Source organism: Sturnira hondurensis, unplaced genomic scaffold, assembly GCF_014824575.4.
Source record: "Sturnira hondurensis isolate 20B ecotype Veracruz unplaced genomic scaffold, ASM1482457v3 Scaffold0004257, whole genome shotgun sequence".
Taxonomy (NCBI): Eukaryota; Metazoa; Chordata; class Mammalia; order Chiroptera; family Phyllostomidae; genus Sturnira; species Sturnira hondurensis.
Genome location: NW_028076888.1, coordinates 2,685,526 through 2,712,130, shown reverse-complemented (window position 1 = coordinate 2,712,130; position 26,605 = coordinate 2,685,526). Strand labels below are relative to the sequence as shown.

The 26,605-nt window shown below is 56.9% G+C and overlaps 1 protein-coding gene across 1 annotated transcript in view; it reads left to right on the top strand.

The window, feature by feature from the left end:
- The window catches only part of KAZN (kazrin, periplakin interacting protein), a 390,124-nt gene extending 364,455 nt beyond the window's left edge, over positions 1–25,669 (top strand). Inside the window, exons 9-15 of the mRNA XM_037045187.1 lie at positions 12,112–12,317; positions 12,841–12,959; positions 19,966–20,197; positions 20,603–20,704; positions 21,237–21,403; positions 23,851–23,965; positions 25,332–25,669. Coding sequence (XP_036901082.1) covers positions 12,112–12,317; positions 12,841–12,959; positions 19,966–20,197; positions 20,603–20,704; positions 21,237–21,403; positions 23,851–23,965; positions 25,332–25,496 — 1,106 coding nt within the window. The 3' untranslated portion in view covers positions 25,497–25,669. The remainder of the gene's footprint in view (positions 1–12,111; positions 12,318–12,840; positions 12,960–19,965; positions 20,198–20,602; positions 20,705–21,236; positions 21,404–23,850; positions 23,966–25,331) is intronic.
- The last annotated feature ends 936 nt before the right edge of the window (positions 25,670–26,605 follow it).

Here is a 26,605-nt window from a genome sequence, read left to right as displayed (position 1 = left end):
ATGATGGATAGAAGCTGGAGCCTCCGGCTGCCGGAGATCTCCCAAGAGAGAGTGGGGGCCAGCAGGGTAAAGCTCAGGCCCCACAGCCTGGCTGTGCCCTGCGCATTCCGAGCTCCACATTCCTGTGTGTGAAATGGGCCTCCAAGCCCCGAGCACCCGCCTCCCCTGGAGGACCCAGTGAGCTCACTCCAGGCAGAGTTAGCAGTGGGGCTGCAAGGCCTCCCGCCAGGAGCGGGAATGACTCAGACTCCCCTCTGGGTGAGATCTGTTCTCACGGCCCCACTGCAGAGAGTGCGGTGGGCAAGAATGACAAGGACCCTCGTCTGCCAGCTCCCACGAGCCTGCGCTGTGCTGGGCACTTACAGACCCCTGTCCCCCTAGGTGTCCAACCTGGAGGCCTCAGGCAAGTCAGTAAAGGGAGTGTGTGGGGGCTCTGTGGCCGTGGGGTCGCACACTCTCCACCTAAGGGGAGCAGCCCCTGTGGGCCCCGGGATCTCCAAAGCCCCTGATTGTTCCAGAGAAGATGGAAATGTCATGTAATCCACCCCAGTTCTTTAAGATAGAAGACTAATCTTTAAAAATGCCGTGCCCTTTAGGGGAGAAGATCCCAAGCCTCCATTTGTCTCTGGGCCACCGGCTCCGCCCCTCCAGCCTGGACTCTGTCTGCGGGCGCACCCGGCCCGCCCGGGTCTTGCCTGGATCAGAGTCCCATCGGCCGGCCCAGCTGTACGCAGGTGCACCACGATTTGGCACACATCTTCCTTCACCAGAGGCCCCCGACCAGTCCCTCCTGGATGGCTGGGCGGTAGGGTGACCACACTGTTTCCTGAACCCAGAGCAGCATGCCCAGGGTGTGGGCTGTGTGGGGAGTAGTGGCAGGGCTGCCCTCAGGAGCCCAGAGTGGGCACCGGAACCCTGAGCCCGTCCAGAAGCCCTGTGGCCGGGGCTGCGGCAGGACCGGGGGGCAGCCCACCCTCGGCCCGAGCCCAGCCAAGGGACTCAACCGTCTCTCATGGACTTGGCCGGACTCAGAGACTGAGAGGGTGGGAAGGAGGCAGTGCTTCCCCTGCAGTAAAGGTGCTGGCGGAGCTGACAGAAGGGTGACTCCTACTCTCCCAGAAGTCCCAGAGGATACGTGGTCACCGATGTGGAGATAGCCGCAACCCAGAGGCCCAGGTGTAGGGAACGGGTGTCAGGCTGAGGACTGAGGTCAAAGATTGGCTCCTGGGAGGGGAGCAGGAAGTGACAGAAGCTGGGAGAGGAGAGGATGACGTGCTGGGCTACATTTACTGACAGCCCACTGCCTGGCAAATGTAGGTACTTCACATACGCTTATTAAGTCAGTCAACAAACACGGACTGACCACCCCCTATGGGCCAGGCCTGGGGCCAAGTGCTGAGGATGCCGATGTAAATGGCGAGATGACTCGAATTATCCTCATGCAATCCTAACCAAAACCGCGTGGAGTGTGCACCATTGTCTCAACAGTACAGATGAGGAAACCGAGGCTCAGAAAGGAGAGGTGATTCACCAAGGAGACTTCCTAAGTGATGGGACGAGGCTCAGCACTGGGGTCCAACAGGCTGTTGCACTGCGCCACTTCCCAGGCAGAGATGAGTACAGCGGAAAAAACCATGAGCCATTGGGATAAAGCTTTGGTCTCTCATTTCTAGATTTCTAGTCCTGGATGGAGGCAGAAAAGGGGTGTCCCAATCAAAAGGGGGTCACCTAAAAGGAGAGAGAGGACTTACTTGACAAAATGAGTGGAAGCTCCCTAGGCCGTTTTGCCCAGTGTCGAGGCTCTGGCTAAACATAACCATGGGTTTGAGAGGGGCACCAGCCACAGAGCAGACGGTGGTGGTCAGGCCGGGCTGCGGACTCCTCCAGGTCCCGTGTTCAGGGTGTAAAAGCCAAGGCTAGAACCACTTTCTCCCCTGACATTCCCTGCAGGTTCTACATGGCAAGAATGCCCCCACCATGAGCCTCACCAAAGCTCTCCTCATTTTGAAGGAAATAGCACAAATACTGCTCATAAACATCCCACCCCGTGAAGGGGGTTTCTTGGGGGCAGTCGGGAGGCATTTTGAGGGAGGTGGCGGACTGGAGAGTGTGTGTTAATGGCCTAGCACGATTTCACAGAAGGCCTCGCCTCCAGGTGCCTCGCCCTGAGCCAGAGGTCCCCATGTCCCAGTGTGCAAATGGACAGGGTCTTGGAGCCATCCCAGTGACCACCGTCCACGCAGCCCGTGGAAGCAGGCTGAGCTGAGCCAGAAGGCGCCTGAGATGCGCCGAGGCCCACGGGGGCATGGAGAAGGTCGGGAAGGAAGAGGGGAGGCTGAAAACCTAGTGAGAAACCTGGGTGCAGCCGGGGCCCCCAGCGCCACCTCCCGGGGCTGCAGAGGCAGCCTTGCATGCGGGGAAGGATCGTTCTCCTGCCCACAGCCTCGGCTTACTTAAAGATCCCCTGTTGTGTTGTTTCTCAGGGAACTCACCTTTCAGGCCCGCCCACTGCTAGAGAAGTTGCCCAGGAAAACAAGCTGGGAGGCGACTAGATGTGGGAACGCACAGGGAGGTGTCCGTTGCAGGTTAGATTCTAAGAAGGACTTCCTGAACGTGGCACTCTAGCACTAGAACAGGTTAGCAAGGAGGAGAAAGGGGTGCTTGGAGAGCAAGTTTGAGAACGTACAGCTGTGTTTGCTTCCCGGGGTCTTAGCGTCTTCCTCCCGAGTCTGTAAAACCAGAAATACCTGCCAAGCATCTACCTGGGGGGTGAGTGCAGAGCCGGGGGAGCCCCCCCAAGCCAGGAAGTCAATTTCCTGACAACCTGGAAAATCTCCAGAGTGTTGGGAGGAGGGGCCGGCGGGAAGAGGTGTCTGGAGGAGGTTGTCCCCTGAGGCTTTGGGGACAGACAGACAGACACAGTGAGCACAGCTCAGGCCCTTGCCAGGCAGCGGCACCCAAACTGAGCATGAGGAAAGTATGTGATTTATTTTTTTAAGCATAACGTCATTGCCATCGGTAAGACAGAGCTCTGTCGGACTTTCCTATGTATGTAATGGTGTGGAGTGTTTTAAGGGACTGGTGGGGGTGGCAGGACCATCAGCTTGTCAGCTCAGGGCCTCCAGCGGGCCCGCTAGTCCCTGGGGCCGGGTGTCGGTGCGGATAGGGGGGGCCCACCAGGGTCCTGCTGTCGCCCCAGCAGCCACAGGGCTCCTGACTGGGCTGTTCAAACCTGCGCTGTCCAGCGCCCGTGGCCTGCCCTTCCTGGCCTGTCTGTCGCATGGGCTTCATAGGACTGGCGACTGAGAGCTCCGGAAAAGCATCTCCATCCAGCGCAGAGGCCATTATCGGGCCATCACACGTCACTTTTCCATATGATAATGACGTGCTTTAAGAAAACAAGGCTTCAGCTTTTGGCTTCGAAAGTGCTGACGGGCTCTGCTGCCGCCGCCCAAGTCCAGGGAGTTTTGACCATGGTTGGCTGCGTGAGCCGGGCTGGTCTGAGAACAGAGGGGCCAGGGCGGAAGGCTGGGGCGCCCACCGGCCTCTAGGGGGCGGAGGCCACGGATGCTGCAGCGCCCTACAGTACACAGGACGCCCCTGTGTCAAAGGATGATCCGGCCCCAATGTCACTTAACAGTGCCAAGGTCTTGAGGCCCTGCCACAGAGAAGAAGGGGTGAGACTGTGTGGTGCCATCAAAGGAACCACAAGCACCAGGATGGAGGTGGGGTTGGCAGAAGGTGAGCCTGAAGACAGAGAGGCCTGCTCCGCCCCTCCCTGTCTGCCTTCTTTGAACCCCCACGCAGAGAGCGCCTCCTGTTCAGGCAGCAGCGGGCTGGAACCAGCAGGTCCAGGCTCACCAACGGACTCCCACGTCCGTGTCCAGTGGCCTCATGTCCGTGACTGACACCGGCCACAGTGCGTGGATTTATACCACAGAGACCAGCAGACAAATGCTGCGCACGCCAAAGCAGCGTTCCAGAACTTAGGAGCCGGCTGTGAGGCACCTGCCATCCCAGCACTGGTTTAGGACCGACTCAGTGCCCGAGACACGTAGGGAGCAGCGACAGGCCTGTCCCCCGTCCTCCGGGGGTCTGCAGGCAGGTGGGAGGCACAGACATCCCTCAAACCACCTCACAGCCCTTAAACAACTTCAGCCACAAGACATGTGGTGCAGGAGTGTGTCTGGATTGCTGTGTGCACGCATGGATGTGGGCATCAGTGTGTGTGTGTGTGTTTCAGGGGGCAACTGGCCTACGCTAGGGAACCAGACAAGGGCTCCCTGAAAGAGGCCACACTTAACGGAACCCTGAAGCTTTTGTAGGAGTTCGCAAAGCAGAGGCGACAGCAGCAGACCACCTTTCAGGCAGAGAGACCAGCGGGCAGAGCAGATGGAGGTGGGGGAGTGCAGGAGGCCCAGGGTGGCCAAGGTGCCGAGGGGAGGGGGGCAGACTAAGGAGTAGCCGACAGAGCCGGCTGGGTCTCACAGAGCCTTGCAACGTACGGAGCCAAGGCTTCTTCCTCCCGGGAGCTGGTGAGGGGCGTTCAGCAGACGAGGTGCCCCAGAAGATGCAAAGTTTAAAAATGAAAAAATGGAACTGTCTACCCCTGTCCCATTTACCTGGGCTTTTCCCACCACGAATGGCATTGAGCATCACCGTGAACCAGGCCTGGCTAATAAAGAGATGACTAGACTTGACCTCTGACCTAGGGACTCCCTCAGTGGCAGAGCAGATGGGCAGACCCACGCACGGGCAACACCAACAGAACAGTGCTGGGTGGATGGTGCACAGAACAAGCAGGGTGTCCCCGGGGGTCAGTGTGGAGGGGGACAGGCTCTGAAGGGCCTCCCTCCACATAAACCACTGACTCTGGACTAAGACATATGTTTCCACCCATTGCTGGTTTCACCCAAAGTTAGGAAAACCCCCCAAGGTACCCCCATCCGCAAACGAAAAGCTCTGAGCTAATGCCAGAACAGGGGCAGGGAGGGGTGACCACCTGCAGAAGCGGGGGTCTGTCCTGGAGTCAGGGGCTGGCATCAGGGCCGTTAACAGTCACTCTCTCGTTCTCCTGGACCCGAGTCCTGCAAAATCCAACGTGAGCTCAGCGTGCACAAGAGTCAACAGAGACAAACTGCACATTGAAACCCTCCGAGGCCGTTCCAAGGCAGTTATTGTCAATGCCAAATACAAAGCAGTAGGAATGCAATATTTAAAGAAAATTAAGACGAACTCATAGACGTGAGCAAACAAGAGACTCTCTAAAAAGACCAGACTCGAAAAAGAACCAAATAGAACGTTGAAAACAAAAGCAGAAATATATAGTTGGTGGCATTTTTTTTTTTAAATCAAAAGCTGGGTTAAACCACAGACTAAAAAGCTAAAGAGAGAATTTTTTTTAAATGGGAATAGGTTTAAGGAAATCACACAGAAATTTCTGCGTAAAAGAGGAACCAATAAAGGAGAAATGAGAGATTTCCGGTGGGTTACAATAGCCACTGGCCGCGCACGCGATGTCCAGTTACGTGCGAATCAATTAAAATTAAAAACTCACTTCCCCAGTTGCTCACAGCCACGTGGGGCCGCCAGCTGGCACACCGCACAGTGTGGGGGTCAGATGACCTCGCCCCGACCACAGGAAGTCCTGTCGGGCAGCATCAAGTTACAAGACAAGGAAGCCGGAAAGTCCAGTCCCAGAAAGAAGTCAAGACAGAATGGGAAAGAGGTCATATTTTAGGAGATGATGCCTGAGAACGTCCCAAAATGAACCCACAGAGACAGGAAGCACCGTTAGTATCCGCCAGAATACACAAGAAAGAAACCCACGTCCAGCCACATCGTAATGAAACGGCAGAACACCAAAGACAAAGATGAAACCTTACACGGAGCTCACAAGAGCAATCCGACCAGCAGCCGCCTTCTGGTTGGCTAAAAAGGCAGAGGACTGCGGAGCAACATCTGCGAAGCACAACAAGAAATAGCAGGTGACCCTCAACTGTGTGCCCAGCAAAACACTCTGGGGAATAGCAGGGAAATGGGCTTTTTTCAGAGACACCAAAGTCATGAGAGCTTACTGTAACCAGGTGCAGCCAAGGGGGAGGGGGGCGGCAAATAGGGATTTGTAATGGGGTCCAAAACTCGCTGTCCAGGAAATATTAGAAAAAATAAATATATATAGGATGTCCTCACCCCCACAGGTCTGAGCTGGGGAACAGGACTCCTGGAGCAGGGCCATTGAGAGTTGTTTTGCATAGCAACAGTTTTGCAGATAACCTCTAGAATGGTCATTTAACATATCTATAACCTGTAACTGGTTTACAAATATGTTAAACAGCTGTGGCCATGCTTTGAGCCAGGGGGATGGGAGTGACTTCAACCCATGATGTAACTGGCAGGCAACTCCCCCTGGTTACAGAGTCTGCATAAGAGCTTGGAGATGATTGGCTCCACACCACAGGGCCACGCCTGCCCGGACTTACTATGGCAGCCCAGTAGAGCTGGAAGGATACGGGAATGCTGGCAGGTGTAGTCGATTGTGGGAGGAGTTGGAAATGGTGCGGCAGAGGAAGATTGGCGCTGGGATTTAAACCCAGGCGCAGCAGCCACATGGGGGCTTTTAAGGACCATGAGGCTTGGGCAGAGAAGAACCACGGGCTTCTATTTCTTTTTTTGAGATACTGTACCCCAGACTGGGCAGAGGGGGAAGGAGGGACTGTACGTTTGTGGGTATTCTAAAGGACTTTGGGATCTCAACGAAGACATTAAGTCACTACTCTTCAATTTGTATAACTCTCTACATAAATAATTCCTTTCCTTTTCACCAATCTCTGGCATTGAGAGATGTCTTTCCCTGGTGGTGGGCAAGGCGAACCTGGTACGGGGTGAGGGACCCCCAGAGCCCAAGGGTGGGTCCATTCGGCAATAGTATATCGTTCACCCCCCCACCCAGGTCTGTTCTGTAACATTACCACCAAAGTGCTCTTCATCGGGGAAACCTTTAAATCATGTTCTTCATCATTCTAGAAGGGAGGTCTAAGACACAGAAAGAAACGGGGAACAAACAGATTGGTAAACGTGTAAGTAAATTATCTTTGAATTAGCGGTAAAAATAATCATGAAGAAAATGTCTAAGTGGTGGGGTTTTAAAAGGACAGAGCTAAAATACTGGGGCACATGGTAGGGTGTAAGTCGGGAAGAGGGGTCAGAATGGGTGTGTTCCATGGTCTTACCATTTGGGAGAGCACGCTGAGATTGGCCGACGCTGGGTTCTGTTAGGTTAACCGCGCAGGAAACGTCCTCAAGGGCAACCAGCAGCGAGTGGTTCTGGGACCTCTGTCCGCATTGGAATCACGCGAGGGGCTTGTTAACACGCGGGCTGCGCTGGGCCTGGCCCTAGGAGGGTCTGGCTCAGAATATCGGGGTGACTCCCAGAATGTTCGTATCTAACAACAATTCCCGAGAATCGCTGAGGCTGCTGGCTCAGGGACCACCCTTCCGGAACTCCCGAACCCCAAACAGAGAAGTAGGTGCTTAACCTCCAAGCCAACAGTGGGGGACGGGGGAGGGGAAGGAAATGGGAGAACAGACAGGCAAAAATTCTGCCATCCACACCAACTCTGCCCGGCGAAAGTATCATTCAGGCTACATACGTAATTTTAGACTGTCTAGCGGCTGTATTAAAAATAAAAAGCAGGTGAAATGAATTGTTATAATACATTTCATTTAACCCAATATACCCCAAACTATTGTTATTTCAATGCGATCAATGGAAAAGCTATTAACGAGGTAGTTCACGTGATTCGTACAAAGTCTGCAGAATCCACTGGGTGTTCAGATCGTGGGCATGTGGGACTGTGGCCCAGCTGAGTCACACGTGGTATGTAGCTGCTGTTCTGCTCGTGCCTGGAGGTGACTGATGTGAGCTGCAGAGGCCAGAGGCCCCGCCCAGCCATCATGCACCCACGGGGATGCCAGCTGCCAGGCAGAGCCTTCTGTCACTTCACGTGTCACCTCAGTGAGCCTCCCTCAGACCTGTGTGGTTAGACATAACTATTATCCCACTTCCCGGACACGGAGAGCGAGGCCGAGATTGTGTAGAATGCTTTCCCACCCCCACGTTGCTCCTGGGCCCACACGGCTGCTTCTGCGGCCGTGTCTGGGGAAACCTCGATAACTGACCACGAACACTCTGCAGCACCTGCGAGCCTGCACTGGGGCGTGGGCGGGAGAACCCAGAGTCTCGCCATCCAAAGTCACCACGGGCCCCCCAGCGTTCAGGAGGATCCAGACTGGCTACCTGTTGGCGACCCCTCCTGGCGCTCTGCCAAGGCCCAGACAGGCCCTCTAAACATGAGTTATTCCTGCTCTCGGGGCTGAGACGGGGGAAATAAAAGCCAGGGCTGATGGCGTCCCGGACACTAAATCTGGCGCCATAATGCCAGCATTTGGAAATCGCCTTTAATTCAAAGACTCCCCATCCTCAGTCTGTCTGCAGCATCCTCGCCTCGGAGCTCAGTTCCGGGGGCTGGGCCGAGGGAGGTGGGGTGCTGACGAGCTGTCTTTTCTCAGCAGCCCAAACGTGTGGTTTGCTCACATGCACTCAGCATGGCCTCCGGCAGGCACCTCCTGCAGCCTGAGCCCATAAATAATGTGGATGGCAAAGCCAGCTTGCGGCACAGAACCTCCCGTGCACCTTCCCAAAGACACGTCCCGCTCAGGAAAACACACTCACAGGAAGTCCGTTCTTGTTTTTGGTTCTGGGTTTGTGTTTCGTGTGTCCGCTGATCTGCAATTCCCTCTCCGCCTTCCACCCATTCTCCCCTCTTTCCTGTTCATCTTCATGTATCTGTTGTTTCCCAGGCAAGATTTCTCTCCCGAAGGCTGGCTCTGTGAACCTCTCTTCCCTCATCCCTAGGAAGTTCTGTCTCCCCCTCTCTGTCTCTGACTCCTGCCGCCCGTCTGCTCCCATCTTGCCCCTTCCCATGCCCCCTTATCTCCCTTACTCGGGGAGACATGGCCAAGCACTGCAGACTCACCCCGCCACCCACCTTGGCACAGAACACACAAATGCACCCCTCACCTCCCAGACAGCCCCGGCCCTCCCACCAGGACCAGGTGGGAGTCGGGCTAGGACAGTGAGCGCCTGCCCACACCAGGCATGGGACTGGCTCGCTCCTGAAGCACCTGAGCTGAGTGCCAGCGGCATTTCATCCCAGCAAGGCAGTGGACCGAGGCAGCGGCAGCTGCATTCCAGGTGTGGCCACAAAAGCGCCCTGCATTACTGATGACAGCCACCCTCAACTGAGTGCTTACTGCGGCTTCACAGTCAGAGTTTATAGTAGTCATGTTAATCCAGGAGGTATATTATTATACCCATTTTATGGGTGGGAAAAAGCGAGGCTTCAAGCAGCAAAGAAACTTGCTGAAAGCCTCCGTCTGTCCAACTTCAAAGACTGGTCTGGCCCAAACAGATGACGGGCTATATCTTGGAATTTGGAGTAACCAGACTCTGCCACAGGTTGTCTGTCACCATGTAACGCAGGGAGGACTCAGTTACAGGGCCGGGACAGAGGCTCCCAGCTATCTCCAACCCAGGGAGAGCACCTCTTTGTGGGCCCGCAGTCCACACCTGTAGGACCCAATCAGAAAGACTTCCCTGCAAGCAAGCCTGTCCTTGGCAGCCTGGCGCCAGCAGGAGGGGACACCTAGGCTGGGCCTCTGTGCCCCGAGGGGCAACTCTCTCACCAGGAAGAACCTGGAGCCGTCAGGAGCCGTGCAGAGGCAGCTACAGCATCTACATTCCTGGGCACCTCGGCAGCACATATTTGCAGACCCGTGACCTGCCCAGACCTGTCCCCTGCCCTTCCTCCAGGCCTTCTGGCCTCCTGAGAAGAGAAATGGAGTGACGTTGCAGTGACCTCTCAACCCCCACCCTCCGGCAGAGACCAGACCCATCTGTCACCCACTGCCACTTAGTGACTCGGGTGGCAGGGAGCAGCACCCTGCGAGCTCTACAGAGGTGGAAACCGAGGCCTGTCAGAGTCAGGGTGCTCTGCGCAGCACCTTGCTGGGCCGTAGGCAGCACGTTCCAGGACAGGCTGCCGTGGGGTGTGAGGGGCTTTGGCTGGGCAGCTAGAGGTCCCAGGTGCTGGGGAGAAAGGCTCTGGGGGAGCATTTTGGGGGATGAGAGAGCAGTGTGTGGTCACCAAGCTGAGGCCGTCTTTTCCCAGACCTTCAAGGAGTTTAAACAGCGGGAGGTAAAGAAACAGGGAGAAGGGCTTTATAGTTTGAAAAAGTGAGATTTCCAGGCTGTGATTTGGGGTTTGTTTTTCTTTTTTAATTTCAGAAGTAACGTAGTCCATGCAGAAAACTCGGGAAACAGAAAAGGGTGCAGACACCCATAATCTCGAACACTCACACGTGCGCACACACACTGTCACACCATCACCCACCATCCCTTTCCAGAGATAAAGACTCTTAACAGGCACCTGTCTCATGTTTTATGCACATGCGTAGAGTGGTGTACACATCCGTGCATGTATGTACACAGCTGCAGTTATACAGGCCGTCTCGCACGCCGTGTGTACAATACGGTTGGCAGAATGTGGTACCTGCTGTCTTGCATGCACTGTGCTTCTTCACTCAGCGATAGACTGTGACCACTTTCCCGTGTCAAAAATATTCTCCTGCACCCTGGCCGGGCAGCTCTGTTCATTTCAGTGTCGTCCCCAAAGGTGGTGGGTTTGATCCCTGGTCAGGGCACTTACCTGGGTTTCAGGCTCGACCCCTGGTCAGGGTGCGTACAGGAAGCAACCAATCGATGTTTCTCTTTCTCTCGCTCTCATATCAATAAACATCCTTGGGTGAGGATTAAACTTTTTAAAATTCTCCTGTGGCAGATTTCTTAACTTCATTTATTCCAATATCTGAATGGACTGTCATTCATTCGGATAAACTCCCATCCACAACCATTTATACCGCTTCGTATTTTGTCATTTTCCCCATTTTTATTATGAATTTATATGTGTTCATTATGAAGCTTTGAGAATACGCAGAGGCAAGGGGAAAATAACGGTTCTCCCTGGATCCCAGACGCCGTAATTGTTAACATCTGTGTGTACTTCACATCTGTTGCGTCAACTACGTGGCCGGTTTGACAGACAAGGATGTTTCCTACGTCATTCCCGCCTACAGTACACAGTCCTGGTGGGGACTTTCTGATCGGCTCATGTGTTAATACTCGCCGTCTGCTCGTGGCATTGAGTTTGTCTGTTGGGGTTTCAATACTCCTGCCGTATTTAGACAAAAGATTCTTTTCCCGCCGTGCCTGACTCGAACATGATGTTCATCGGGTGTTGGCGCAGCGGACTCCAGGCTGAAGAACGGGGTTGGGATGTGCTGGGGGAAAGGCATTTGGCCTGGGAGGGCTGCTCTGGAAACCGGCTCCGGTGTGTTAAGGAGCAGAGCCGGGCTCCACGGTCCTGGGAAAACAGACCGCCCAGCGGCCCAGACACCATCCCTGCGGCGTGGTGCATGGGGAAGGGCCCTTGTCCATCAACCCAGGAGGGAGAAATACGTGATGCAGCGTCCGTTCCACGTGTGCAGTGCGGTCGGAAGATGGCACAGGCCCCTCCTGCGAGGGGAGGAGGCCCGGGTTATACCCGAGAACCACGAGTTACAAAGCGGGCCGCGCGGCGCGTGGGTCTGGGCGCCGGTGTAGCCTGGGCGTAGGGACCTCGAAGTCTACTTAGCCAACTCCTGCGGCTGTCTCTGCTGTGTGGGGTTTGGAGCCGTTTTCCCGTTCTGTGTTATGTTTATTCTTCTCTGGATTAAGTGTTTAAAATCCGTACCTTTGTGAGGGGCCCAGATTACTCTGATAAAGGGGGAGGGGTGGCGAAACAAAACAACAGCCATTTTAATTTTTAAAAGAAGAAATGCGTGGAGAGAAGACATCCCCACCCTCCTCCTGCATCGAGAGTGCAGACTCCAGGATGCAGCCTGCCCGGCCCCGCCCCCGCGCGGCCCCGCCCCCGCGCGGCCCCGCCCCCCGCGCGGCCCCGCCCCACCAGTCCCCCACCCCACTTTGCCCTGTGCACTTCTGTGTTGCAGATTCCGACAGCCAGTGCAGCCCCACGAGGCAGAGCCTCAGCCTGTCGGAGGGCGAGGAGCAGGTGGACCGGCTGCAGCAGGTGGAGCTGGTCCGGACCACCCCCATGTCTCACTGGAAGGCGGGCACCGTGCAGGCCTGGCTGGAGGTGGTCATGGCCATGCCCATGTACGTGAAGGCCTGTGCGGAGAATGTGAAAAGTGGAAAGGTGAGGCACCCTCGGGACCCCGTGGGAACCCCCCATGGCCCTCCCATGAGCTTCACCAACCCTCTGCTGGTCTGCCCCCCCTCCCCCACCCCCACCCCCGACTCCCACCCTCAGGGTTAGGAGGAGCTGTAACCTAGGAGCTGGCTGACCTAGCCTGGGGCGCCAGTGTTCCCAATAAATCATCGCGTCTCCCTAACTAGGCGCAGCCTCCCCCTCCTCCCCTTTCACGTGGGATTGGCCTTCCTTTACCTGGCGGAAGCAGGGCAGGGCTCCACGGGAGGGCTCTTTCGCTCTGGACGAAACCTGCCCACCTCCTGGAGCCCTGGCCCAAGCTGGACAGCAGGAATGCCCCAGGTGTTCTGCCCTGACCCTGCACAAGGTAGGCCAGGAGACGGGAGTAGGCAGCTGCAGCCAGCAGACCCCGCTGGGGCTCAGCCCCAGCCAACAGCGGTCCCAGACGGCCTTAGGCGCCCACCCCAGACCTCCGTTTGGGGCACTCAGTCCCTGCCGTTCTGGGGAGCAGATGCTGCTGAGTCTGAGTGATGAGGACCTGGAGCTGGGCCTGGGCGTGTGCAGCTCCCTGCACCGGCGCAAGCTGCGGCTGGCCATCGAGGACTACCGCGACGCGGAGGCGGGCCGCAGGTGAGCCAGCGCTCGCTCCGGGCTCCCCCGAGAGGGACAGAAGTAACCCCCACCCACCCCCCACCCACCCCACCTCCAATCACACAGGTGGGGTGAAGGGGCGCTGTGGGCTGCGCCAGGCAGGCTAAAATGGTCCCAAACGCCACTGGCCAGGAGGCCCAGGCACAGCCCCGTCCCTCCCATGGGAAGAGGGAGAACAGGGAGAAAGGGGGGCCCAGGATGCCCTGTGATGCCCCCAGTGCAGGAGTCGGGGAGACCGCACACACCCCCAGAACTCCTCTGTCTCCGAGGGTGGGCCAGGCCAAGTGGATCTGGGAATTTGGCCAGTGTCTGCTCTGCCTGCTTCCAGCTCAGTCCCCAGCACCGAGGATTCCAGGGGGCAGAAGACAGCCTAGGTGGGGGGAGAAGAATGGGACAGAGCAGACACCCGGCCCAGCAGGTCGGGGGCAGGGGGGGTCCCTGTGGGACGCACACCGGGGAATGGCCAGAGGTCTCTCCCATCACCCACCCTACCCTGTCTAGCTCCTGACCTATGCAAGTAGGACTAATTGGGGAGCCCCTTCACCAGGCAGCTCCAGGGAAAGGGGGGACCCCCTCCCCACACACACACTGAAGTCCATGCAGAGGGGAAAGAAGGAACAAGCTGGTGGATCTGACACTTTTGTTGCGCATAATTATCTCCTTCACTGGTTTCCCCATCATTTTTGTGCAGTTAATTAATCAAACCTGGTGGTGTGTGCTATTATTTGCAGAGGCAGCTTTGTGGATTAGAAAAACCAGGGGCTGGGGCTGGGGAATCGGGCTGGTTTGGAAGCAGGAAAACCAAACCTGTGTGCCCGGGAGAGGCCCTGGACATCACTCTGAGGTGGCAGGAAATGAGGACACCAGATCAGAAACTCAGGCAGACAGAAAGCAAGCAGAGCCGGAAGGCACAGGCCCTGTTTGAGAGTCAGGACCCTGCCAGTCCTGGATGCCAGGGCTGGAGGTGAGGGACAGAGGAGCTTCGATCTGCTGAGATTTCCCTCCCGAGGGTCCCACAGCATGTCCCACCACCCACTCCTGACCAGGGCCCCCCTCGGCGCCCCCAGAAGTGCTCACCGTCCTCAAGCTGGACCACCCGCCCCCACGCCCTGGTCCCTCTCAGCAAATGCCGCCTGTGCTCACTGAACAAGGTGGGGCTGTCCACCCCACCCCTCAGAGAGGTGGGACCTTGGCCCCAGCTCCCCCAAAATGTAACTGACCCTGAGCACCTTCAGGAGCCAAGGTTCTGCAGGGTGGATTCATCAGCAGCCACATGTAAACGGATTTTGAAAAATTCCGAGAGCTGTGAGCAGGACTGTTTCCAAGGATCAGGGTCCAGCGCTGGGCACCACAGGGCGTCCTGGGGGTGGAGGGTCTTCAACCGAGGATCCCCTTCACTCCCTGCGGCAACCTGGCCTGTCTCTAACTTGCCGTGCGGCCTTGCTCTCTCCGGGACTTTCTCCCCTGTGAAGTGAAGGGGGTAAATCAGAACCGTGGCTCGTTGACTTTGGGGGATCATAGCCCCTCTGAAAATCTGATAAAAACATTTGACACTTTCGCCAGAAGAAATATACAAAACCTCACAAATCTGCACCCTGGCATCCTCTGACCCACCCACAGAACTCTAGGGTACGAACCCAGGCCATACACGGAACACACACTGTGTGACTTGGGGCTTGACATCGCCCTCTCTGGGCCTGTGCCCCCAATTTCTAAAACACAGCAAAATTCACCAGCACGTGCCAAAGCATCTCTCGTCACTTCATGGGTACGATCGCGCTTCCCCCGGCACAACACCAGTGGAGGAGAGACATTCTTACCCCACGTTAAAGATGGAGAAAGTGGGGCCCAGAGAAGTCCTGGGCCCAAGGTCATGCTACGAAGTATCTAACTTTGAAGCCAATTCCCTGTCCTGTCTCCTATGGCCCCTTGGTGTTAAAACAACAGCAGCAGCTCCTTCTACTATTATTTATGGAACGTTCAATGCGTTGCAGGTCCTGAGCTAAGGGCCTCCCCTTCTCATTTCCCTCAGTCCTCCCAGCACCAAGAGGCTAACACAATCAACCCCATTTTACAGATGAGGAAATTGAGGCACAGAGGAGCAAGGTCTTGGAGGTAGCACAGCCTTGTGCTTTCTGTGTTGAATAACGACCCAGAAGATATCTAAATCTGTGCCCAAACTCGAATTTCAAGGTCTAATCCGGCCCCAGTTTGGGGAGGGGCAGTGTCAAATTTTATAAAATGTCTTGAATGACTTGTAAGGTTGTGCCGTTTTATTCAGCTTGGGTGCCCCCTGCAGCTCAGACCCGCCACTGAGGAAGGGCTGCCAGGGGGGGCCCCATGGGGACGATTCTGATGAAAGGAGGATGTTGGGAAGGGCGGGAGTGCGTCAGTTGTTGGCAGGCAGATGGGCACTGCTGGTTATGAGTGGGCCTCTCCACCCCGCCCCACAGCCTGCTGCACCGCTGATGTGCTGAGCAAACCCCTCCTCTGCCTGGGAGAGGAGGTGGCTGTGGTCTCTCCAGCAGCCACAGTCCAGGCGCTGTGGCATCTGACTCACAGGGTCCCGAGCTCCGACTCTTGCCCAGGACAGAGGGCAGGGATGGCTGGGGCTGAGAAGTGTCCAGGCTGGAGCCAGCTCTGGAGGGGCCCAGAGGGGGTCTGTCTGCCTGCTTCCCCCAGAGCCAACACCCTACTCTGTCTTCCAGGCGTGGGATGCTATCGAGCATTAACTGAGCCAGGTGGGGCCCAGGTGGGACCCCTGGGCATTCGTAGATATGCCACCCCTGGTCCCGCCCTCCAGATGAGTGGCAATGAACCAGGGAGACAAGTATAGGGACGGGGCTCCCCAGAGGCTGTGGGCACAGACAGGGCCCTGACCCAGCAGCACCGGGGCGTGGTGGCTCCAGAGAGCGCAGTGTCTCGGCACATTCCTGCAGGGGGCGCAGCAGGGGAAGAGGGTGCACTGGGCTGGAGAGCAGGCCTACAGATGGGGAAACAAGGCGGCCCGGGACCCGGGCCCCTGGCGGCAGACGCGGTGGTTCTGGCTGACGGAGGGGTGGGAGGAGGGTCCGGAAGCCAGGAGCCCACCCCTCCTTCTTCAGTCATTCCTTCCGTGAAGCGTCTGCTCTGGGCCGGCACCAGGCTGGCTGTCTTGGAGAACAACCCCTGCACTCAGATCGGTTAATTTTCTAGTTCGACGTGTGACTCTTGCTTAGAAGGAAACACTCAGAGGCAGAGAGGGCTCAGGCTGGGGGGCAATGTCAAACAGCGCAGGCTCTGCAGGGTGGGAATGGGGCCTGAGGGGGGGGGCACTGCCGGAGGGGGGAGCAGACTTGTCAGGCCCGCCAAGGACTTCCGAATTTACTCCTGCAGAGGAATGTCACAGTCGAGTTTTCCTGTTTGACTTTGTAGTCACACCTCGGTCCCCGACGTCTCCCACCTGGAACAGTTCGGTTCTCAGCCAAGTTGTTCACAGGGGAGAAAAAGACTCGGTCGTCGAGCAAAACTTCCGTTCTCAACCCCACAACCCTTTTGTGCTGGTACCTGGGGGAAAACGATGCGGTTTTCAAACAAATCGCTTCTCCAACGGCCCTCTGGAACAAATCAAGTTTGAAAGCCAAGGTTCCACTGTATTTAAATCTCCCCTTTGTCCTTTTTCCCTCCTTTACGGACTTACTTTTCATCAGTTCGACGTTCCCACTACTGGCTCGTGAACGATGCTTCTTTGTTTCCTGTTCCGTGGTCGCTCTAGCGGTTACATCACACACACAGCGCACCAGCATCGGCTGCAGGTGGCGTCAGACAGCTCTGTCTGTAGTGTTAAAGGGTTCCTTCTCCTGCCGCTGTGCTATAGTTTTCATACTTGTGAACCCTGTGCTCCATTATACCTCGTCCTCAAGGTTAATTCACGTGGCAGCATATTGCAGAGTATCCTTTTTCTTAAAAGGCTGAATAATACTCCATTGTCCGCATTCACCACCTGCTGCTCCTCCCCCTTCATCTGCTGAGGGACTCTGGGGTGGCCTCCCCCTTGTGGCTGTTGTGAGTAGTGCAGCTGGGAACACGGGCCAGCCAACACTCTTTAAGAGCCCACCTCCGATTCTTTGGGGGCACACCAGAAGTGGGACTCTGGGTTAGATGGGGATACTGTATTTATGTTTTGAGGGACCACCACACTATTTTCCACGGCAGCCACACCATTTCACCTCCCCACCAGCCGTGCCCGAGGACTCTGAGTTCCCCTCACCCCCATGGTGCTGTTTCATGGGGGGTTTGATAACAGCCATCCGAGTGGGTGGGAGGTGGCACTTCACTGCGTCTTTGACTTGGCGTTTCCCTGTTGATTAGTGATGTTGAGCATCTATCATGGGCTTCTTGGATCTCCATTGGAGAAATGCCTGTGAAAGCCATGCGCCCATTTCGGAATCGGGTTACCTTTCTGTGGCTCTGTTTGGGGAGTTCTTTTGATTTTTTTTTTGTGCAGTCCAAATGGCCACAGGTGCGTTATTCTCTTTCCTCCTAAAGAAGTTCGTTAACCTTCCTGGGCGTCCCCATTCCTCTGAGGATGACTTTTTTCAACTTTGCTGGTTAAAAAAAAAGTCTGTTTCCACCCTCATTTTTGTCAGGCTGGGAGTGCAGCCCGACAAAGACTTATTTTAAAGACTTATTATTCTAAAGAAATTTTAGATCCAGAGCAACGTTGGGGCAAAGGTACAGAGGTTCCCCACGTGTCCCTGCTCCTCCACATGCCCAGCTTTCCCATCCCCCACCAGATGGGACATTTGTCACAACTGAACCTGCATTGACCCATCACCACCACCACCAAGACCATGGTTGACAGGAGGGCTCCCTGTTGGTGTTGTGCTTCTGTGGCCTTGGACAAACATATGACAATGTACATCCACCATTGCAGTATCACACTGTAGTTTCACTGCCTTAAAACTCCTCCTCGCTCCACCTGGTCATCCCTCCCTCTCTCCTAACCCCCGGCCACCACGAATTTTTTACCGTCTCCATAGTGTTGCTTTTCCCAGAATGTCGTATAGCCGGAATCATACAGTATGTAGTCTTTTCAGATTGGCTTCTCTCACTTAGTGATGGGCATCTAAGGTTCCTCCACGGGAGCCATTTAAGCAGAGGAATGACATGACCTAATTGATGCCCTGACAAGTCCACCTGGCAGCGATGGGGAGCGTGCATCAGAAGGGGCAAAGGGGTGGGCACAGTCAGGAGGCAGGTGCAGAAACCCATGTCAGAGGTGGTTGGGCCTTGAACTCAGAAAAGGAGAGAAAAGGACAGACACACTGACCTGACAGAAGGCCGGGATAGAAGAGGGAAGAGGCGGGGCAAGTGGGGATGGGGAGCTGGATGACCGTTGGGGGTGGGGAAGAGCTGGGCAAGGGGACGGGGAATTTCGAGTGGAGCCCATAAAACGTGGCTGCGACAGCCAGGACAGGTCAAGAGGGCCGTCAGTCAGAATCCGGGACTCAGAAGAGAGGAGGGATGTGAATTTAGGACTTCCTGTTTGCAGACATAGTCCAGAGCTTGGGGAATGGATGTTCCCCAGAGATGGAGAGTGTGAGGAGGGAGAAAGGAGGGGAGGGGTCACGAGGGACCAGTGCTCACGACAGGGTAGCATCCACCCCAGCCACGGAGCTCAGTAGCTGCTCAATGCGTATTCTTGGAATGAACAAAGGACAGAGAAGAACCAGTCAGGACCAACAGCAGGAGGGCGGCGTGATCTGCTAGCTCTGTCTGGGGGAAGGGACTGGAGAGGGCACAGGTTAGCAGGCAAAGCCCAGGGGAGAGAAGGTGGTACCTGGAGGGAGCAGGGGAGAGTATGAAGGAGGAAACTGAGTCAGGTGGAATTGAAAAATCCAACCCAGTTCTCCAGCTTGGGTGGACAGTAGGGTGGCCCCCAGAGAAGGGTGAACAGAGACGAGCCTCTCACCATTCTCCCAGTGTCTATGGCTCTGGCTGGGAAGGAATAAGGGGGCGTTGCTTCTACCTGGGGGGAGGGAAGAACGCTGGTCCTGAGTCCACGCCTGGGAAGGAGAGCAGCACCACGCTGTACGTCCATCATCTTCCTTTCTTGCATTATGATTGGCTCATGGTCTCCTGCGGCTCCCACTTACACAAGGACGCTGCTCCCCTACCTGGTAGCCCGTCTGGTCATTTCTCCAAGTCCCCACTGTTGGGGTGGGAGATGCTGACCTTATTCCTTCTGCGAGGCTGCCACCGTGTGGCGGGCCTGGGAATGACAGCCGACTGGACATCCACTCTTGTGTACGTGGGAGGAGTATTTGTGGTGCACCTACTGTGTGCGTGGCAATGGGGTAAGTTCTGTGTGGGATACAAAGAGATCGGAGGTGGGGCGGGGAGGAAAGAGAGCTTAGAACAGACAAAATTCTGATCCCAGGACATGCCCCTGTGTGGCTCTGGCTGAAGTCCAAGGACGCATACATGGGCCAGGCCAAGGCTTTGTGGGCCCCGGTTCTGTAGAGCCCCCGGGGCTGCTTCCTGCTGCATATGCCCCTGCTGCTCAGTCGTGGTCCCTTGTCACCGTCAGTGTGTCTGAATGTGGTCTTTTCTCTTTTCCTATCCCCTCCGGCCCTCTGTGGATACCTTTGTTCTTTGGGGCTCTCCCTCCTCCCCCTCTCTGCCTTTCTCCTTTCTCTCTCTGGCTTTCTCCTTTCTCTCTCTGGCTTTCTCCTTTCTCTCTCTGGCTTTCTCTCTCTCTTGTCTCTTCCCCTCACTCTCCCCCCTCTTACCCCTCTCCCCTCCATCCCTTTCTTCCTGTCTCTCCATCCCATGCCTGTTCCTGTTTACCTCTCTGGTTTTTTTGGTTCCCTGCCTCCCCCCAACCACCGCTTCCCCCTTCTCTCTTCATCTCTGCTCATCTCCACACCATTTCCGCCTGTCCCCCTATCTCTTCTACCTTTCCCCGCCCACCCCTCTCTCTGGCTATGTCTCTCTTCACCAGCCTGTCCAAAGCCGCCGACCTGGACCATCATTGGGTGGCCAAGGCCTGGCTGAATGACATCGGCCTGTCCCAGTACTCCCAGGCCTTCCAAAACCACCTGGTGGATGGGCGGATGCTGAACTCCCTGATGAAGCGGGACCTGGAGAAGCACCTGAATGTGTCCAAGAAGTTCCACCAGGTCAGCATCCTGCTGGGCATCGAGCTGCTGTACCAAGTGAACTTTAGCCGAGAGGTGAGAACCGGGATGTGGGGCGCAAGCCCCTTGCACATCCTTGCTTTCCCCTCCGGCACTCACTGTCCATCCAACCACCTTCCCACCCACCCACCTATCCATCCAAACATTAACACCTCCAGCCAAGCACTCGTGCAGCCCTGTACCCACCCACGCATGCGTGAATCCATCCATCCGTCTGTCCATCAGCCAGGCTTGCACCCATTCCTTTCTTTCTCCGTATCTCCTTCCAATGACTGCTTATACCGGGGCAGGCCCGTGCTCCAACCAAGGGAGACGGGGAGCGTCGTCCCTCAGGGTCTCACTGCTTACCCCGGCACAGGCCGGCTGAGGTCCCTGTGAGCACTGTGACCTCAGCATGCCCCCTTGTCCCCCAGACTAACCCACCGTCTCTGTCCCCGCCAGGCCCTCCAGGAGCGCCGGGCTCGCTGTGAGACACAGAACACAGACCCCGTGGTCTGGACCAACCAGCGGGTGCTCAAGTGGGTGCGAGACATCGACCTGAAGGTGAGGGGTGTTGGCGGGTATGGGGGCAGCTCTCAGGCAGGTGCCAGTCCCAGGCACGTCTGCGTGCGAATCGATATCCGAGAAGTTCCTCCAGGTCAGCATTCTGCTGAGGCATCGCTGTGTGAGCTGGGGCATCGTTACCCAGGCTGGCAAGAATAACCTGCCTCCGTCGCTCAAGAGGAGGGAACTACTCAGCCCCCCCAGCAACAGGACCCCCAGCACTGATGTCTTCCTCACAGTGGGGGGGGGGATGCTGAGTCATCCTCACTCCCCAGCGAGTGGGGGATTGAATCGGGCCCATCTTCCCACTCAAGTATTTATGGGACAAAATAGTCTTGGTCACCACCCTCAAGGCCCTCAAAGAGTGAGGCTAGGGTTCCCCTCATTATTACATGACTGGTCCCCAAGGGGTCAAGCCTTTGCTGTTGGGGATATATCCCCACCTGGAGCTGAGCCCCCTCAGGCGGGCAGACTGCCCCCGCAGGTCAGTAGGGCGGCCCCTCGGACTCACCAACCTCGTCCTTGTCCGCAGGAGTATGCGGACAACCTGACCAACAGCGGGGTCCACGGTGCTGTGCTGGTGCTGGAGCCCACGTTCAACGCCGAGGCCATGGCCACCGCCCTGGGCATCCCCAGTGGGAAGCACATTCTCCGCAGACACCTGGCGGAGGAGATGAGCGCCGTCTTCCCCCCGGCCAGGTGCGTGTGGGCTGCAGGCCACCATGCCCGGGCTCCGGAGCAGGGCGCCCCCGACTTCCCATCCCAGCCCCTTGCTCACTGGGCCCTCGCCACATGGTGAAGGTCAGTCTCCTCTGACCTCCTGGGCAGGAAACTGAGTCTGAGAGAAGTGCTTTAGCCCAAACATCGTGGTCCAGAAAGAGGGAGAAGGACAGTCAGGTCTGGAGTCAAGTTGTAAGCAAAGGCCACATAAGGTGGCTTTTGAGAGCTGGGGACGATTAGCACCAGCCTTAGTGGCGCGTGCCAGTCATCAGGGCGGCCACTCCAGGCAGGGATCATCATGGGGACAAAGGTCTGGGAAAAGGGGTGGACGTCTGAATGGTGTGCTGTGGCCCAGGTGACTAGACAGTGTCAGCCCACCCACCCCCGTCCCCTCATCTGAAAAGCGATCAGAGGATAACCCCCCGGACAGATAAACAAGGGTCCTCCCAGTGGGCCGACCCCTTCAGATGACCGTGACTGTTGATTGAGCACTTGCTATGTGCTCAAAGAGAGAGCGGGACACTATCCCAGACCAATCCCAGGCTGGGGGACCGTGACATACTTATTTCGCACATTATCACCGACAAAGTACAGTCCCATCCCTCAGTTCATTTGATCCTCGTCCCCGTGAGAGAAGCCAAGTGAGAAGGGGTCATCGCCCGTTTTATGGGTAAGAAAACTGAGGCTTCGGGGAGGTGCTACGACTCGCTATAGACGGGACAGGAGTCACTGGCCTGCTGGCACCTCCCACCATGCAGAAGCTCCGAGGGGGGCCCCACAGGTACCTGGCTCCGCTCCCCGGTAGATGTGACCCCCGAGGCCCTGCAACAAAAGTTCACGGAGGCCACTGGCATGCAGCACGTGGGGCACAAAGAGGCTCCACGATAATGGAGAGTGCACATCCCCGGGCCTCGTGGGAAGACTGAAGTCTGTCTGTGACGCAGTTTCCCCTTGAGCGGATCCACGGGGCTCCCCTTTGTGCGTTAGCTCTGGGTCCTCCTTAGCATTTCAGGGGAGCCCAGCGATTCCCCTGGGAACTCTAAGACGTGACTCCCAGGTGCACAGAACCAGAGGCCTGGCCGCCTTTCCACCTCCTTGGCTGCCAGGCTTCCCCAGCCTGGGTCCCAGAAACCCAAGTGACAGGCAAGGGGAATACTCTTGGGCCACTCGGCAGGTCACCCAAGCGGGGCTGGAAGGGGCCTGTTGAGATTTCCAGGCACCCACGAGAAAGTGGTGTTTTACGATCCCCTGGCCACCCCACCCCAAACGCTCACTGAGCTTGAGCCCCCAGACAGCACGGGGTGGAGGGGGGTGGTACAACATCTGCAGGCGTGGTCTGTGTGACTGGGGGGCGGGGTTCAGCATCTGGAGGTGTGGCCTGTGTGGCTGGGGGGCGGGGCATCGGGGGCAGGAGGCTGGCTCCTCCACCACCACCTACATGATTCTATTATGGCAGGAATCTTGCCCTGGGCTCCCCAACCTGAAATGGGAGTAACCACTGCTCCCTGTCAGGGCTTCCGAGGGGGTTGAAGGAGCCCACATGGGTGCGGGACCCAGGGGCACTGCAGGCCTGGCTCACAGTGAATATTCTTTCCTTCCATCCTGGCTGGTAAATCCTGGTTTGATTGGTTGAGACTCAGCCTGCAGGCCAACCCGCCCCTCGGAAGACCTTCTTTCATACACCACGAAGCCTTCTGGGGTCTCCGATGACTCAGGGAATCCCACTGGGATGCCCTGTTCTCCGGAACCTTCCCTCATCAGAACTGACCCTTCCACCCTCCTGTTCCCTCGAGGTCTGACAGAGTGACTAGAAATTTTCAATAAGCCATGGCAAGCCTCCAAAGACCTTCGTCCTGTGCTTGGTTTATCCCCTGAAGCGTTTGTACATTCACACATTTTCATCCAAGGGAGCAACGAGGTGGGGTTTCGGCCGCTGCGGGAAACACGAGGACAGAGACTGTGGCGCGGTGATGGCAGGGCTGTCCCCGTCATCGTGTCTACACCACAAAGGCAGCCACCTTCTGTTCCGGGGATAAAGCTTGTTAAGACCAGAGGCGCGTGCAGGGCTCCATTGTACAGATGAGGAAACTGAGGCCCAGCAAGGTCGCCAGCTGGCACAAGGGCACAGCTAGGGGACTCAGACCAGGTCTGTGCCCCTCACAGCCTCAGTGTTGGTCTCAGTGAAATATAATCAGAGCAGTTACTCGTGGTGTCCCAGCCCCTTCTCAGCCTTTTGCGTGTATCATCTCATTTAATCCCCGTAATGACCTTATGAGACAAGTGCCGTTATCGCCCCCTTACAGAGCACACAGCCCGAGGGGCACCGCCGCCCCGGGGCCAGACGGCCACTGATTTGTGAGTGTGCACGTCTCTGCGAGGCATAGCTGAATGGACCCCCCACTCACTGGAAATGGGTCTTTCCCCAGCTCCACGGGCATCCGGGAGGCGGAGCGCTTCGGCACACCCCCGGGGAGGGCCTCCAGCGTCCCCCGGGCCGGGAGGGAGGAGAACAGCGGCGGTCTCAAGCACAAGGCTGGCCGGGTAAGTTGCTCCACGGGGTCCCCTGTGAGTCCGGGAGCCCGGGGAGGGCTTTTTGTGGTCTGGGTCCGCCTGCCCTTCCCCAGCTCCTGTGTTGGCCTATGCAGGGGGCCAGGGGGCCAGGACACAGGTGCAGCTCCAAGAAGTCACCTTCAAGGGACTCATGCATCGCGGAAGCCCCGCAAGGCTCAGAGTGGAGGCTCAAGGGGCAGCCCTCCCCTGCCTTCAGTCTCACCGCCTGGGCCGGATGCTCATTGCACAGATTCTGGGGCCCACCTGTACTCCAGTGCAAAGGGCCGCTGGTGTGGGGGGAACCCTGCATGGGAGGGGCAGTGAAGGGCTCCTAAGCGCCCCAGGCTCTGAGAGCCACTGGCAGATTGAATTCCGGTGACCGGACCAACAGCCACCGAGGGGGCACTGATGGGAGGAAACGTGTGCAGTTCTGGGCAATCAAACAGACCTGGGCGACCCCGGGCCCGGGATGGAAGTGCGTAGACACAGATGGCAGGAGTGGATAACCCCAAAATCCTCCCATGGCTTCAGTGGGTGTTTGGGGGTCCCAGACAGCACTCCAGGCAATACCCTAAGCACAGAGGATAAGCGTGAATTAGTTACCACCTTCCCCTTAAGGTGCTCTCCTCCCAGAATGAGCATCACCACTAAGGGCGACACCCTCAAAAGGGTGAAAAATTGGTCTACAGGAGGCAGAAATTAAAAAAAAAAAAGTACAGAGTAGCTAGCAGAGGTACACACGGTCCATAAACTGAAGCTTGGTGTATCTGTGGTATAAGTTCATAGCAGGAGTGTGATGAGGGGAAAAATATCTAAGATGCTCATTTTTCAGGGGGGATAATGAAAAAAAGGAATTATTATTCCTATTTGGCAGCTGAGAAAACTGAGATTCAGAGAGGGCAAGTGACTTGTCCTAGGTCACACAGCAGGGACGCGGCAGAGCAGGGATCTGAGGCCTGGCATGGGAGCCTCTAAAACCCACCCACGCCCTTCCTGCCACACCAGGCCATGCTAGCCCCCCCCCCCAACACACCACTGTGCTCAGCTCTGCTCCATCACACCTGTTCTCAAGCGCTTTCCCACCGAGGAGGGAGGTGGGAAACTGGTGGACAGTGACAAAGACTGTACCTGTCCTCACCCTGGGTGACCAGCAGGTTCCTCCCAGTTAAGGACACTAAGCTCTCTCCTCATGTTAACTCACAGTGGAGTAGTATTATGAACAGGAAAAGCACAGAGAGGTTAGATGAGTTACTCAAGGTCACACAGCAGTTAGGATGGGAGGCCCCCCCATTTCCCAGACCTGAAAAGTCAATTCTTTTTCCCCTCCCGTCCTTTGGTCTCACTCCTCTCTTCTCAGCTGCCCCTGGGGAAGATAGGAAGGGGCTTCAGCAGCAAGGAGCCCGATTTCCATGAGGACTACGGCTCTCTTCAAAATGAGGACTGCGGCGACGATGACCTGCAGGGCGGGCCCGAGCAGGGCCGCCTGGAAGGCTACAATGGCCTGGAGGTCACCAACGTGTAAGGGCCGATGCCCCGCCGGACCCAACCCGGGGTCTCGTCTGGAGGGAGAGTAGCCGCAGAGCCACTGTACATAGAGACCGTGGGCTGAGCGTGCTCCTCTGGTCCTGGAAAAACCCCAACATGCTGCTGCCACTTCAGACAGGAGCACAAGGAAGGGGAAGCCCCCCGCTGTGGACCTCCTGCTCCACGGGACGGCGCTGGCCACAAGGACCTGTCGCCGTGCCCAGCTCCTCCGCGATCCAGGCGCCCTCAGAGTGACGGACCGGCCGCTGTTGTCCTGGAGCCCTGAACCCAGCTGCTGTGGTGGAAGGAGGCCCCCAGACACCCTCCCAGGAGGAGGGGGTGGGACGCCAGCCGGGCACGCAGCGCCCAGGAGTGACTGCAGTCAGAGCAGGCGAAGCCTGAGGTGGACCAGGACACACGTGACCCAGGCAGTGAGGTGACAAGAAAGGCTGCCTCTGGCTGAGACGTCACACGAAGGGAGGTGCCCTTGACAGCCTCCTTGTCCCCATGACTGAGAGTCTGGGTTCTTTTCCAGGTCACCAAATCCCTCCTGGGAGAAAGCAAAACAGGGAAGTCATTTCCTCTACCCTAAAAACCCCCGGTCACGTGGTGTGGACGTGTCAAAGGGCTATTTCCCCATCCTCCCAGGGCGGCTCCTCAGGGTGGGGGCAGGAGAACGATCCATGCAGGGTGGGGCTTAGCAGTGACCTTCCCAGGAGAGGCAGACAGCCTGTCATGGGGATGAAGGGCATGGTGACGGCGGGGTCAGGGACAACTGCACCCAATGTGACGATAGATGAGGGATGGCGGGCAGGGGGACGCCCCCAGTTAACCTGGCAAACCTCTGCTGGGACGTCTGTCCCCTGAAACAGAGGTGTGCTCTCCCGACGTCCTCAGACGAATCCCACAGAGCAGTCGTAAAGGTGGCGGGGAGACCCCGCAGCCCTCTGCTCGTCTGTGCCACTGCTTTGCTGGGCAGCTTCTCCCCGGTGGTCTCACCTCTCTGTGCCTGGACCGCTCCATCTGCTGTACTTCCGGTTCCCTCCCAGGGATGTTGTGAGGGTTAACCCTTGCTAATGCCTATAACACGCTTCGTAACCTCTCAGG